Source organism: Aotus nancymaae, unplaced genomic scaffold (genome assembly GCF_030222135.1).
Source record: "Aotus nancymaae isolate 86718 unplaced genomic scaffold, 86718_ANA_hifiasm-v0.15.2.pri h1tg000041l, whole genome shotgun sequence".
Taxonomy (NCBI): domain Eukaryota; kingdom Metazoa; phylum Chordata; class Mammalia; order Primates; family Aotidae; genus Aotus; species Aotus nancymaae.
In genome coordinates, this window is record NW_026988455.1 from 19,709,151 (window position 1) to 19,725,336 (window position 16,186).

The window sequence follows — 16,186 nt, forward strand, 5'->3', positions numbered from 1 at the left end:
TCTCTGCTTTTGTGAAGCTTATCCTACCAAATAGAATAAACAAATAAAGGCATAATATCTGTAGAACTGAACATTGGTAAGAACAGAAATAAAGGAAAACAGTCATGCTTCTAAGCTGGTAAACAGTATGCCTGAAGCTACGGCATGACAGAGCTGCCAGTTGTAGATGAAAATAAAACTGCAAGAAGGAAAGAGACAGACTGCTGATGAAAGAATCTGATTACCTAAATTCAGCCTGGCTTGAATCAAGTGGTCACTCTGATTCCTTTTATTGTTCGAGCCTATTTGATTTGAGATTTTGGTCACCTGCAACTGAAAAATGCTCAGTAAGTGCACTGTCCTGAGCCCCCACCCTTGTCTTCCCTCCACAGCCAATAAATTGCCAAGAATTATGTACTTTTTGTGTGTAGATGGCAGCTTTTCCATTATCATTATCATCACCTCACTGTAGGTCTGATCCTTACAGCCAATGTTTACTTACTGACCTCCCCAGCAGCACACACACCTTACATATCACCATAGCAGAAATGGTTTTAAACTATTGCTGAGTGCAAGTCACACAAACAGCCATATCAACCAGCTCCGATGGATCCCCATTGCACCTGATTTGAAATTCAAATTTCAGGTCCTGGCATTCAATTCCTTCAATCATCTGTTTCCCATCATTCTCTGCGCTACAGTCGAATCCCCACACGTTTCTCAGATGCGCTTCCTCCTTTAATCAGAGTGGTCTTCTCACTGTTTCCTAGATGTGGGATGCATGCACCAACACTCCTTGACCACCCAACCGATGACACCGCAGCCCCTTCTGTCTGCGAGTTCTCATCATTTATTATCTTTGGAGCTCAATTCAAGTTTTGTCTCTACCCAGAAGCCTTCTCACATGTGTGAAGCCCCCAGGTAAGGCTTACTTTTCTGAAATACTGAGGTCTGTCTCAGGTAAAATAAGTTACACCTCTGGAGAAGGGGCAGCACCTCACTCACGGGGGGCCACACAGCAGCCACATGCAGCGGCAGATGGGGATGAGAGGGTACAGGAGAACTTCATTCCTGAGAGAGGATCCTTGCTTGCTGACTGATGATTCTGGAGTGAGGCAGAGACTGGTATGACCAGCTGATGAGTGTCTGGTTCCCAGGGCATGACAGACAATTCCTACAGTCTACCTATGGGAACAGATGAGGCTTGGAAGAAGACACATAGAAATAGGTTTAAATTCTATAAGTTACTGGGTAGGAACAGAGGTAGGTAGGAGATAGGTGTTACATTTGGTCTCTCCTTCCAGAAGACGTTTTGACTTTTTGAAGAAAACCTAGCATAGAAACATTGAATACCTCCTGACATTGGTGCTTTCAAATAACTTACAGCACTACAAATATAAAGTGATGACAAGAGCATATCAATTTTAACGTACAAGGACCAAGGGCTTTATTCTGTGAGAACTACAAAATACACAACACAAATGATGAGCTAGAGGAATGTTTACATAAACTTAAGCATCTTAATTTGATAATCTACTCTATAGTCACTACAACAATAAATACAAGGACTATTTAGACACGTGGAGAGATGCAGGAGATGGGACGGGAAAACCTGCATATGAGGAGATAATACACAAAGACACCTGCTGGGTTCAGATGAGATAATGGGTGTTAAATCCAATAAACACAGCTCCTGAAACACAAAGGGATTCAATATAGATCAGCTCCTTTTCCTTGAGGAAGCTGGATGGATGATCTTGTTCTCTTTCCTCTTTTTTATTTCTAAATTTCTTGCTATGTAGTTAAATTATACTTCTGTGCTAAATTGAATACCTACTTTTAAACTACAGATTTTTGGCTAAAGTATATAATATGAGAATAAGATGGATCTATTTATTCTGAGATTTACTGTTAAGTAGAAAGAGAAAACCAAACAACAAAATTAAGTCCTACAGAAAGACATCAGACACAACACAGAAAAAATACAACACAGGTGTATATAATTTAAAAAGAAAATCATGTGGAGATGTTATAACTAATAATTGTTTTTATGAAAGTATCCACAGCTATGGGAATCTATGTGATAAATAAAGATAAGCTGTTAATAAAGGGCAATAAATGATTTTTCGATGGGTACAAAGAAATAGAAAAAATGAATAAGACCTAGTATTTGTTAGCACAACAGGGTGACTACAGTCAATAATTACTTAATTATAATCGGTCTTCAAACAGAACATCGACTCTCCTTGAATAACTTAAAGAGTGTAACTGGATTGTTTGCAACTCAAAGAATAAATGCTTGAGGGGATGGATACTCCATTCTTCATGATGTGCATATTTCACATTGCATCCCTGTATCAAAACATCTCATGTACTCTGTAAATACATACACCTACTACGTAACCGCAAAAATAAAATAAAATAAAAATTCTTTCTATGTATCTCCGAGAGTTGACAGGATTAGGGTCTGAATGAGAATATAAGGTATGAGCAGGATATGGCTTCTTCCCAAGACATGTTACAGAGGAATGGAAAGAAGACTGTGTTAAACTTATATCCTCTTAAAGGGACCTCATGACCTCACAGGCCAGAGCAGGCTATGGAGCATCTGGGAGCAGAAGAAAGAGAACGTCAGTGATACTGAAGTAAGAGTTAAAAGATGCACTCCAATTGCATTCTGAAGAGAGACCCCAGCAAGACCACTGACATCAGCTAGATTTTTTTCAGCCCGAAGTCATAAACCTGCAAAGTATCAGACCTTGTTCACTGCTCTGTACTTGGTTCTAATATGATTAGTAAGGGGCAGTGTCAGAATCCTTGAGAAAATAATAACCAGAACATCTTAGAATTTATTGTGCCCAAGGAAGGCACCCTGTCAATAGACAAATGTTTATTTGAGACCTCAAACAGATAATTTCAAAACTTTAGAAAAACAGTAGGCATTATCCCATGGCAATAGGTTTTATGTCTGAATTTCAACTCTATTATTTCAAGCTACGTGTGTGACTTTAGAGGCAACTTCAACTTCAATTTTTTAACTTAAAAGGATAAGAGTATTTGAGAACACAATGGGAAACGTTACATAATACTACCTCGTAGACCTCTGAGGAACCAGTATACAAAGAGATGCTATTGTTATGACTGAGGACGATATCCTTCATCAAATGTGAAAAGCTACCCAAATGAAACCCAGAAAAACATTTCCACCAAAGAAGACAGAAATGGGAAAAGTAACCAAAGAAAGGATATTTAGAATGAAAAGGAAAATTAATACAACTTAAAAGGAGGTAATATAAAGCGAAGTGAGCTAGAGCCCAGAACAAATTAAGACTTAGAAAAATTGCTAAATGCAATCAAAGAGGTTTTCTGTATGTTGGTAAGAAAAACCAGATGAATCCGCACTCTTTGGACAAAGCTCATGGGGATAAGAAAATAGGAAGACAGACAACTTCCTTTGTTTCCCACCACCTGAAAAGGGAACTCTTCAGATGGTAAAATACAAAACAAATGCTGACAAGAAGGAATTGCAGGCTACGATGTTAAATTTTCTTTACCAATTCTAAACAAGTTTGTCTTCCAGTCTCAACACATATTTCTAAACGAGCTTGTCTTCTAGTCGCAACACATATTTCACAGAATAATGAGAGGAGTTCTGGGTGGAAGCACCAAAAGAATGAAAGTGACCTGTGAGGTGCTGTGGAGGTCTGAGACATGAGGCGATCCCAGGAGGGGAAATGCCCAACCAATGTGCCGAAAAGCTCAGCGTTATCACTGACATTCGGCCGGTTTGCTGACTTGTTTATTAGCTGTCTCCTTATAAAGGCAATTTCATTAATCAAAGGTACAGATGATGTGATGGGTAATTTTATGTGTCAATTTGACTATGCTGGGGGTCCCAGATATTTGGTCAAACATTATTCTGGATGTTTCTGCAAGGGTGTTTTGGGAGGAGATTAACAATTTAATTGGTTGAGTAAAGCACACTGCCCTCCATATGTGGGTGGGCCTCATCCAATCAGCTGAAGGCCTGGATAGAACAAAAACCCTGACCCGGTACCACCACCAAATAAGAGAGAATTCTCTAGAAATCATCTGCTGCAGCAGCTCTTCTTGCCTGTCGGCCTTCAAACAGACCATCGACTCTCCTTAAATCTCCAGCCTGCCAGCTCACCCTGTAGATTAGATTTACCAGACTCCAGAACCACCTGAGCCAGTTCTTTATATTAAATCTCCTATGCATATCCTATTGATTCCATTTCTCTAATACAGATGCTATGAAGGAAATTTGGGGAGTGGTGGTTAAGAAAGAGAATCTGAATCCATCTCACTTTGACAGGTTGGAATGCAGTTTGAGTCTAATTAAATGGTAAATGGTAGTTGTAGGTGATAAATACTTATATTTGAGTTAAAAATGCCAACTATAAAAGTAAAGGGGATTTTAGGTCAAAGTGGGCTTTTCAGATTTATTTTTATAATACTACCCTGAATGCTATAACTCTGCTGACCCATTACTTCAGTCTCATCATTCCCTATGTTTCCATCAATCTGAGCACGCCACCCATTTATTCACATTCTATAGATATTGACTACTGTTCTATTCTGGGCATGGTGCTAGCTGCTGGTGATACAAAATACCTCGCAATTATATCACAGCCACGTGAAAGTGATATATTCAAAAGCTACCAGAATCCAGTAAGCCCAGTGTAATAAAAGAGGCCCATAAATGTACCCATTACGGATTTTCCATTAACGGAGTGATGAAAGTGAGGAAGTGTGGTCAGGAAAGGCATCATGCCATTTTAGAATTTGGTTTGTAGTATCCCAAGAGAAATTAGGGCAAAGGTATTGTGGATTTTTCAGGAAAAAAAAAATATGCAAAGACATAGTGATAGAAAAAAAGACAGTACCGTGTGGGCAGGATGAATGGGGAAGGGACCTAGTTACTCAGAAAAGCTGAGGAGAAAAACTGAAGATACTGGTGTGCTTTTCTTAGGAGTTTGAATTTAATATTGAAAAATGTAACAGTAAAATGCAGCATGAAGGCAAAACTTGCTTTCTTTTTTTTTTTTTTTTGAGACGGAGTTTCACTCTCGTTACCCAGGCCGGAGTGCAATGGCGTGATCTCGGCTCACCGCAACCTCCGCCTCCTGGGTTCAGGCAATTCTCCTGCCTCAGCCTCCTGAGTAGCTGGGATTACAGGCACGCGCCACCATGCCCAGCTAATTTTTTGTATTAGTAGAGATGGGGTTTCACCATGTTGACCAGGATGGTCTCGATCTCTTGACCTCGTGATCCACCCGCCTCAGCCTCCCAAAGTGCTGGGATTACAGGCGTGAGCCACCGCGCCCGGCCAAAACTTGCTTTCTTAATACAAATGTGTTAAAACTGAATAAATATGTGCACTCACTCTGTAGACAAGTGCCCTGTGGTTATGAACTACACTGTGGCAGGTCACCTCCTCTGCCCTGCCTCGTATTCGGCTCTGCTTTTACTCTGGCCAGTGCTGGGCTAACGGGCTCCTCACTGTCATGTGGCAGCACCTTCCTAAGTATTCTTAGGAAGTTGTTCCTAAGAAGTTCTAAGCGTTAGCGTTCTCTCTTTGTCTCTTAGCCTCTTAGATGTCTTGACCTGCAATGCCTACAGAAACCCAGTCACAACCCATTCATTCATATTCCTCTCCATAGAGCCGGAGTTAGCACGCCCCAAGAGCAGGACAGGACATCACTGGGCTGGACTTGGGATAAGTGCACTCCCTGCTATCTCTCAGAGGCACAGCCGTGAAACACGTTCTACCGGCTTCCCGAGAGCTTCCCAGGGAGTTCATTCCCCAGTTGCTCACAGAAGTGATCAGCTCAATGATGCCCCCTTATGTTGGATTTTTCTTCTCTATTCCATTCTTTCCTCTTTTATGAGATCACTTTCCAAGAGACTACCTGCCTGCACAAATGCCCATCACAGGCTCAGCTTTCTCAGAAAACTCTGACTAGGACAGTGGACTTTGCAGAATGGAATATGGGCAGTATTCTAAAATACTAAATAAAATGCAATAGGACAATCAAAGGGATGAATGTCACATGACACGAAGGAGGAGGGAGAGGACATCTGCTTAGCATGCCAAAAACAAACAAAACAAATTAACAATCAACCCTGGCCACCCAGGAGATGAGCTTTGTCACAGCAATTCTTCCTCATATCCCAGAAAAGAGAGGAAGAAATAAATACAGTAGACTCAACTGTGCTATCCAAAAAAGGAAGGCTGCTCAATCTCTTCTCTAGAATGTGTTAACTATGATTTATGAAATGACATTAGCTATTTTTTTTTTTGAGAAGGAATCTTGCTCTGTTGCCCAGGCTGGAGTGCAGTGGTGCAATCCTGGCTCACTGCAACCTCCTCCTCCTGGGTTCAGGGGATTCTCCTGCCTCCACCTCCCAAGTAGCTGGTACTACAAGTGCATGCCATCATGCCTGGCTAATTTTTTGTATTTTTAGTAGATACGGGGTTTCACAGTGTTAGCCAGGATGATCTTGATCTCCTGACCTTGTGATCCACCCATCTCGGCCTTCCAAAGTGCTGGGATTACAGGCGTGAGCCACAGCACCCGTATAGATAAGCAAACATTGCGATATAAAAATAGACATAAGCTATTTTTATATCGCAATGTTTGCTTATTTATAGGTAAGATCTTCTCACTATGTCTTATGTCATGTTATAATTTTATTCACGAAGAAGACAACCATTGCACAGACAAGTACGCCGTGAAGAATCGTGAAGAGTGCGATTTCACCCTGCTTGCAAGCTAACAAATGAGGCTGCCAGTTTGTTTCATGGTTGCAGCAGAAGATTCCTGGGTCAAAGCAAAGGACTGCATTACTTATAGCATAGCAAACAATACAAGCATCAGCATATCTGCATCAATTTCCTCGACTCCAAGTCCTTTGGGGGAACAGGGATGGGCACAGACGGATGTGTGCACACGCAGTGGGTTACATTACAAGTGAGGACCCCTGAGCTTAGGGAATTCAAATTTTTCTATGGGAAACAGGCATTGCTTGCCCTTCGGCAACACTGCTGAAACAAATCTCTTTTTTTTTTTTTTTTTTTTTTTTTTTGAGACGGAGTTTCGCTCTTGTTACCCAGGCTGGAGTGCAATGGCGCGATCTCGGCTCACCGCAACCTCCGCCTCCTGGGTTCAGGCAATTCTCCTGCCTCAGCCTCCTGAGTAGCTGGGATTACAGGCACGCGCCACCATGCCCAGCTAATTTTTTGTATTTTTAGTAGAGACGGGGTTTCACCATGTTGACCAGGATGGTCTCGATCTCTTAACCTCGTGATCCACCCGCCTTGGCCTCCCTGAAACAAATCTCTTACAGTTCAGTTGTATTGATAAGTGTGTCAAGCTTTTTTTTTTTTTTTTTGAGACGGAGTTTCGTTCTTGTTACCCAGGCTAGAGTGCAATGGCGCAATCTCGGCTCACCGCAACCTCCGCCTCCTGGGTTCAAGCAATTCTCCTGCCTCAGCCTCCTACGTAGCTGGGATTACAGGCACGCGCCATGCCCAGCTAATTTTTTTTGTATTTTTTAGTAGAGACTGAGTTTCAGCATGTTGACCAGGATGGTCTCGATCTCTTGACCTCGTGATCCACCCGCCTCAGCCTCCCAAAGTGCTGGGATTATGGGCGTGAGCCACCGCACCCAGCCAGCTTATTTTTATACATGAAGAATAGCAAATTATTATTTTATATGGTTATTCACAGTATCTCAAAATCTACTGATATTTTTATTAGCTTAGTTTTATTATAATTTAAAATGACCATTTGGGTTCCTTTAATTGTTAACAGACGAGAACAAAAAGAGAGAAATATGCTGCTTTCTTAAGGCTAAGTAACATCATTTTCTATTGAGGAACCCAAAACTTTTCCAAACTTTTACAAATATTTATAAATTGTAGGTTCTGTGACAGTTTGTGCTGTGAAATTTCATAGGCTTATAAGAGCTTTCTTAACACAACTATGGACTTTTCTCTTGGTGTTGTATAGTAGTTCAAATTAGCACAAGAATCATAAACCCTAAATTTGAATTGCTATGTAATATTATATAAATATTTATTTTCCCATTTGATGTTACATTACTTTTTCTACCAATCTTCTTACAATAAATTCATAAATATGTTAATTATAGCAAATATGAAGCTCTATCACAAATCCTTAAAGTTGAGAATCATCAAGCATTTAATTAGATTTCTATTACAGAGATACTTTCTTCAAAAAGTCATCTAAAATAGGAAACCCAATTTGTAGACTCCTTAAAAATGCATCTGCCACAACAGAGGCTTGACTTCAAATACTTTTCTGTTTGTATTTGTGTTAAAGTTGATGTGTCCACAAAATTAAATTAGGAATCTGTTATATCTAGTGGTCTTTAAATCAAAGCTCCTTCCCCATTCCTTATCTTCACTGCTGTATTCAAAAAGACTAGACTCCAGGGACTAGTCAGAAGCTGGGTTAAACATAGGATGCCTGAGAGACACCCTTCTTTCATAGTTTGAGGGTATGTGTGTATGTGGGGTGGGGGGGTGGAAAGTGGTTAACTGTATCAGAGTAGGCATAATACTATATTTTAAATCCTTCCTTCTGTTATAAATGTTAAGCTGCAAATATTTTCTCCTCCCAGTGGCAGCAGGTATCAACTCACTTAGTTCTACCTGTAATTTTATTTAACATGTGACATTCAGACAGTATTTTTTAAATTTACTTACAACTTCTTCCCCTCCCACATTCCAGCCAAAAGAATATAAACTTATATGATAGTTTTCCTGGGCACCCCAACAATTTAACTGTCCCTAAAACACCAGGTTCAACTTAAATTCTATTAGCCTGTCTGAGGGCTAAGATATCTAAAAATTCAAGACAAATTATCATTTGCCTACATGGAGGCAGCTCTGATTTAATAGACATCTAAAACTGATAGGCAATATTTTAGATCAAATCACTCCATCAAGTCAAAGACTAATTCAATTATTTGGTCAATTTCCAAAGAAATCTTTCCACTTCAGTCTGGAGTTCCATAAATACTGAGTTTACATTGAAAGGACAGTGAGGAGATCTCTTGAACAGGCCAGAAAGTTTAAGCTCAAGGCTGTAGAAGATTTGAGCTACCAAGTCCAAACCTTCTAAAAGATTCTCAATATGTATATCATTCCTCTAACTCTACATCTGCCTGAGAAACAATGACATCAATAAACTTTTTTCCATGGGATTTAGTTACAAAATAAGTCAAGGAACTACAAGTTATATATTCCTGAAAAATATAATATTATATATGCATATATTATATACTCAAAACTTTGTAAAGCATATAAAGTATAAGCATATACTGAGTCATAAGGCATAACTCAATATGTTGATTTTAACCTAAAATTTTCTTAAGGCCTCAATGGCAGATTCTTTTATTGCCAATGGGGCATAAACACATCTGGGAATTAGAAGTAGGTAATATCCTCTGTTTTTATGCTCCCAAAAAATGTGGTTATACTTAATGAAAAGTAATTCAAACCACAGCCCTGGCAATACATATTAGACCATATCTTCTTGATAATTTAATTCTTAGCAATAATTTTCATTGCTGCCTTATTAAGTAGGTATGCTACTGAAAATACAATCCTATAGTTAGAAGGTTAAAACTATTTTTAAATCTCAAATGTTTTTAGGTTTCATTCACTCTTCATATTATTACAACAAAAAATGTTCATTAACTGGAACATATGCAGTATCATTTTCAGCCCCCACTTTATGATATTTTTTATTTTTATTACCAGAGTAGTCATTTCATTATAAAATTTTAACCAAGCTAAGCATATACTCTTTTCTTTAAAAAAAAAAAAACTAGATTTACTGCAGCTCTGTTAAGGCTATCATAGTAAGTAATGAATTTCACACTTTCCTTTCATATAATATCACATCACATCAAGCAGATGTATGAAATTCTTGACAAAGACTTTTAAAACAAACAATTCTATGCTATATATGTCAAATGGAAAAGGAATATATTTTCTACAGTGACAGAAAAGACTTGACATCTGTATGATCATGTACTGCCAAGCGTTTGCAAATGCTCTTACAATGTGGAGCAACCAGGCCTAGGGGCAAGCAACCTTTCAGTGAAGAGTCTCATCAAAGGTGCAGAAGCAGCCGGGCGCGGTGGCTCAAGCCTGTAATCCCAGCACTTTGGGAGGCCGAGGCGGGTGGATCACGAGGTCAAGAGATCAAGACTATCCTGCTCAACATGGTGAAACCCCGTCTCTACTAATACAAAAAAATTAGCTGGGCATGGTGGCGGATGCCTGTAATCCCAGCTACTCAGGAGGCTGAGGCAGGAGAATTGCCTGAACCCAGGAGGTGGAGGTTGCGGTGAGCCAAGATCGCGCCATTGCACTCCAGCCTGGGTAACAAGAGCGAAACTCCTTCTCACAAAAAAAAAAAAAAAAGGTGCAGAAGCCCACTCTAGAAGACCAGATAACAGTCTGTGTGATGGATTCATTCAGGTATCCAAGCTTTAAAAAGTACTTCCAAGACTGATATAGATGTCCTAGGCAACAAACTTCCAAAAAAGAATGGGGAACAATCCCAAGGCCAATTACATCTTTGTCATTCAGAAATCCAAGCTAATTTAATTTAGAGTCATAAATAAATGAACTGTTATTTCTCAGTAATTGTTTGATATTTTTCAACATCTTTATTTTTCATCTACATCTCTTAGGTAAAATGCATCGATTTAACTATATTTATATAAGTTTTTATATTGGTCCATGTTTTCTTTAAACACAATGTTTAATGGTTTTTTATTTTATTTTATTTTTTATGTTTTGAGATGGAGTCTCACTCTGTTGCCCAGGCTGGAGTGCAGTGACATGATCTCAGCTCATTGCAACCTCTCCCTCCCAGGTTCAAGTGATTCTCCTGCCTCAGCCTCCCAAGTAGGGGACTACAGGTGCATGCCACCATGCCCAGCTAATTTTTGTATTTTTAATAGAGATGGGGTTTCATCAGGATGGTCTCCATCTCTTGACCTTGTGATCCACCTGCCTTGGCCTCCCAAAGTGTTAGGATTACAGGCACAAGCCACCGCTCCCGGCTTGAATGGTTTTTTACGGTAATAATTTGATTTTGAAACAATCTCAAATTTACAGAAAACATGGAAGAACTATGATAATAATATCCTGTCCTGTTTCAGTTCAATTATCCCTGAGTACTTCAATGTGCATTTCCTACAAAAAAAGAAGTTCTCCTACATAACCATAATATGATCATCACAGTCAGCAAAGATAAATTTCCAACATTTAATCCTCAAATCTTGTTCAAGTTTCACCAATTTGCAATCACGTCCTTTACAACATAAGCATTTAATTCAGAATAGTATTTAGTTGCCTTGTTTTCTTAGTCTCTGTCAATCTGCAATGCCTCACTCCTTACCCCTCTCAACCTCTGACGACTTGCTAGATTACCACCAATGCTGTCTCCTGTCTCTCCAGGTCCCCTCCCTTGCTACATGTGGATGCTTTCCTTACCATGCCGGTTTCTGAATGCTCTGCCATGGCCCTGGGCCTCCCCAGTACCCAGCACAGATGCCTAAGCTCCACTGAATGACTTCGGACTGAATTGTTCAAAAAGAGAAGGGGAGAGGAAGAAGAAGAAGAATAGCAAGTAATTTGATTTTTTTCTTCATGATTGAATCAAATCAATGTCTTGGAATTGATTATCATTTCCATGGGCTGCTTATGCTTCATACTGTTTGTATAGAGTCTGGAGAAAATGAATAAAGGCATCTGAAATTCTTTTACTTTTTTTTTCAGACAGAGGCTCACTCTGTTGCCCAGGCTGGAGTGCAGTGGCATAAGCTCAGCTCACTGCAACCTCCACCTCTTGGGTTCAAGCAATTCTCCTGCCTCAGCCTCCTACGTAGCTGGGATTACAGGCACCTGCCACCATACTCGGCTAATTTTTTTTTTGTATTTTTAGTATAGACGGGGTTTTACCATGTTGGCCAGGCTGGTTTCGAACCCCTGACCTCAAGTGATCCCCCTGCCTTGGCCTCCCAAAGTGCTGGGATTACAGGCATGAGTCACCGCACCCAGCCTGAACTCCATTTAGGGTACCATTTGACACCAAAACTAAGAATTTGTTAATCATCTGCAGAATCTCTCTTTAAATGGTATTACTAAAAAGTCCAAAATGAAACATCTACAAAAATAATTATTCCTGTACTCTGTGAGATATCTTTCCTGACACGTCACATCATAAATGAGTTTCCTAACTAACCCACACACACTCCATAGTAGGCTTACCCTTCTTTCCCCAGGATGGCTGGCAAACTTGAAAAAAACAACCATTTAGGGGAAAAAAATGAGGCAATTAAAATTAAAAGTGTTTTAGGCTGTGTAATGAATAAATCAACCCACTGAAAAGTTACAACAAAGGCTATTACTCAGCATTTTACCAATTACAGGAATTTCTGCAAAATCTGTCCAGCCATTTGTTTATGTATCCCTGGAATCAGTGCCCAGAGTTTAATCATTCTCTTGATTCTTCCTATTGTTTTCAAGGACTGGATGAGAGCAATAAGTGACCTTTCTCTCACTCTCAGGCAGGGAGACAAACTGATAAGAGTAGGAAAAGAACTCTTAGCTAAATTATGACAAATCCAACTCTTATTACGAGGCACAAGTATTAATTAATCTAAGCTACAATGAAGTCAGGTTCTCCCTAGACCCCTTCTCCCACTCCACAATGTCTCGTGTTCAGAAAGAAATGGCAGGGTCACAAGGATGATTTTAACACGAAGAGATGTGTTCAAGTCTTTGTTCCTGTCCTTTGGTAATAAGTGAAGGATAAACAGATAAAACAACATAAGGAAAATGCTAGACTCTGAGGTTCTGTCCTCAAAATTTTATACCCACTTCCACTGAAAAGTTCAGAGGAAAAAATAGGTAACACATTTATTGCTTTTACATTAACCATCTTAAAATGCAAAGAATGCAGTCCTTTCTGGATAGATTCAAAGTAGTCTAAACAAACAAAAAGCGAACCTACGAGCACCGAAGTTAGGAAAATATCTCCCCTCATGCAGAATCCTCCTAACATAAAGTTTTCCCAGGTATTTGTTGGATCAACTAACATTCAGATAAACTGCACATAATCCCACAATGCTAAATGTTTAAGAGGTTTCTGCTGTTTTGGTTTTTTGTTTTGAGATGGAGTTTCGCTCTTGTTGCCCAGGCTGGAGTGCTATGGGCTGATTTCAGCTCACTGCAACCTCCGCCTCCCAGGTTCAAGCGATTCTCCTGCCTCAGCCTCCCAAGTATCTGGGATTATAGGTGCCTACCACCACGCCCGGCTACATTTTTTGTATTTTTAGTAGAGACAGGGTTTCACCATGTTGGCCATGTTGGCCAGGCTGGTCTCAAACTCCTGACTTCAGATAATCCACCCACCTTGGCCTCCCAAATTGCTAGGAATACAGGCGTGAGCTACTGTGCCCAGCCAAGAGAGCTCTTCTCATGAACAGCCATTTCATGCCATCATCAACAGGCTGCCTTAGTAGGTGGCCAGTGTGCTTCTGGAAAACCAGCTGTGAGTAAGGTGAGCAAGTCATGGTGTCTACATGAGAAGAAACTTCCAGATGTCCTCATTGACTTTCTTCTTGGTATTCAAGGTGTTTCATAATTATAGTTACATAGTTTTATCTGGAAGAATTACTTGATCTAAAAGGTAATTTAAAATTAGTAAAATTTATTAGATATGAGGATACTAAGTTTCATCAATGAAAGAGGACTGGAAAACCCCATAAAAGTAGTACTGAAAACCTAAGAGTCACTCAGTGACTGGCAAAAGCCCCGTCTGGTGGTAAGTCATTTGGAACATGCCCTCCCCTCTTCCAAGAAGAATGTTCACTGTCAATGAGCTTAATGTCTATGGGCTTTTAATCCTTCCACCGGATTCCAAGCTAAATAACAATCAATATAACTGATCCTGAGAATAAAAAGTAATGACAACTGCAACAAAAACACAGGAAAGGTGGTGCCAGGGTCTCACTCAGATTTCATTGCTTTGCTTTTCTCCAGGAAAGTCTTTGCGAAGCCCTGTTTATTAAATAGTAAGAGTGACCTCTAGTGACTTATTTTGTTGTTGTATTTTGCCAGTTGATTGGTGAGTTACTACTCTAGCATGCTTTTCTGTAAGTAATTCATTTATGTGTTTACTTAGGCCAAATAGCAGTCTCCATTACAATACCCAAGGATTTTGATTTGATGTAAGTAACTACATTTTATTAACAAAGGCTTCTCACAAAAGCAGATGAAAGTTGAATCTGAAACATAGTACGGCATCTGACCGAGGAGGCCAGAGCTTGTTTTTGGGAGTCGCACACCAAGGGTAGGATTAACTGAGGTACGACTGAATGATGATGTGCAGTGATTGCATGAACCCATGTGCGTGCCTCATGTGTGAAGAACCCAAGCTTGAGCCTGCGGGTAGCACAGCACTGAGCTATGGCAAAGTTTTCATGACGGCTTAGGTGAACTGCTGAAAGCTACCCTTAGTTATCCTGTAATAATCTAAATTTTCAAACATAGCCACTAGCATTTATTGGAACTTATTTCAAAAGAGATTTTGGCAGGAGAGGGCCAAAGCTGAGAGAGGCGAGATGCCACTGAAAAAAATAAAGTGATTTCAGAACAAGGAGGAGGACATTTTAAAAAATTCTAATCTCACGGTTCGATTAAATTAATCAAGAAAGAAAGACAACTCCCTGATAGAGATTTACTCCAAGACAAAAAAAAATGTGTAATGTTGTGTAAACATTCTTATGTGTGATAAAATATGGGTATATTACATTTTGCTCAACTGTCTGGAATATCATCATTATATTTGAATCATAGCCCTTTCTAGAAATAAAGGCTTCCTAGGTATTTACCAAATTAAGGAAAAAAAAAAAAAAAACAGGGAACCCAATGACAAATTAAATAATGTAAAATATTAGCATCCAGAGAGGAATAATTTTCAAGATCACCTAAATGGGTGGCTGAGTTTTGTCTTAAAGCAAGAACTTTCTACTATGAGAAACAAAGCCCCCTGACATGGGTGTTCAAATGTTATTCCCTTAGTAGTTACGGCAGGTTATTAATCTGGGGCTCTTAAATTTAGTTTCGCCTACAGGCGCTCTGTCCCTATAGTGCATGGGAGTTAATTAGCATCTTAACTCTAAAGCTGCCAAGGTTGGCAAAACTGCTAACATCTAAGTTGATGCAGTATGATGTAATGTCTGCCAGTTTTTTCCCTGTTAGACTTAATTCCTATAAAATGTTACAATCCCAAAAAGGAATAAATGAGAGTATTTGCAGGCTAATCTCTTATTAAGATGGTATTTTCTGGTTTTACAGAAACGTCCAGTTTCTCAATGAATATTCAGATACAGAGATTAAAAAGTCAAAATATGCATGGTACATCTTAGCCTCCCCCACAAGAGGAAAGTCTGTTGTAAACGAAATTCTCTTTTTCGGGTTGCAATTCAAGAGATTTTTTTTTTAAGAATCTTTCTTTTTAGGAGCATGTTCTGCAATTCCACTTCCAAATATTACCAATAATAAAAATACAAAGTTTTCCAGATAGCCTAGTGCAAGTCTTAGACCATTTGCTGTACTTACGTGGATTTCCTGCTCCTACGGGGCTCCAAGTCTGAGTGGGGAGAAGGAGCAGCACCCTGAAGACGGCCCAGGCCACCGAAGCCATGCTCACTTCGGCCAGGCGCCCCGAGACCCGGGGACGGCAACGGCCGCTCAGCGTCGCTCCTGCCCTCACTCCGGGTCCCCTGCGCGGCTCCGACGCTGCTGTGTCCCCTCTCCGGTCTCTCCGGCTCTCTTCCTCACGCACCGGCAGCCCCCGCTTGTCGGGGAGAAGCCCCAACCTCTCCTCCCCGTTTTGCAGACGCTCTCGCCGAGCTGCGCCCGTCCCCAGGTCGGCCCCGCGGACTCGCGCCGCAGCTTCCCAGGGCGCTCGTGGCCGCGCGGCGCCGCCCCAAGCTCGGAGGCGGCGGGTTCTGGCGCGTCCTGGGCACTAGGCGCAGGAGGCGGCCGGCGGCCACGCGGATCGCGAGGCGAGGGGGACGGGCACCCGGGTCCACCTGACGCTCTCCTCGCGTTACACCCGCAGCTCCC

At 40.6% G+C, this 16,186-nt stretch overlaps 1 protein-coding gene across 1 annotated transcript in view; it reads right to left on the reverse strand.

Annotated features, from left to right (window-relative positions):
• LOC110568491 (contactin-associated protein-like 3) overlaps positions 1 to 15,793 on the reverse strand; it is a 241,642-nt gene extending 225,849 nt beyond the window's left edge. Inside the window, exon 1 of the mRNA XM_021671890.2 lies at positions 15,677 to 15,793. Within this exon, the coding sequence (XP_021527565.2) occupies positions 15,677 to 15,761 (85 nt within the window). The 5' untranslated portion in view covers positions 15,762 to 15,793. The remainder of the gene's footprint in view (positions 1 to 15,676) is intronic.
• Between the last annotated feature and the right edge of the window lie 393 nt (positions 15,794 to 16,186).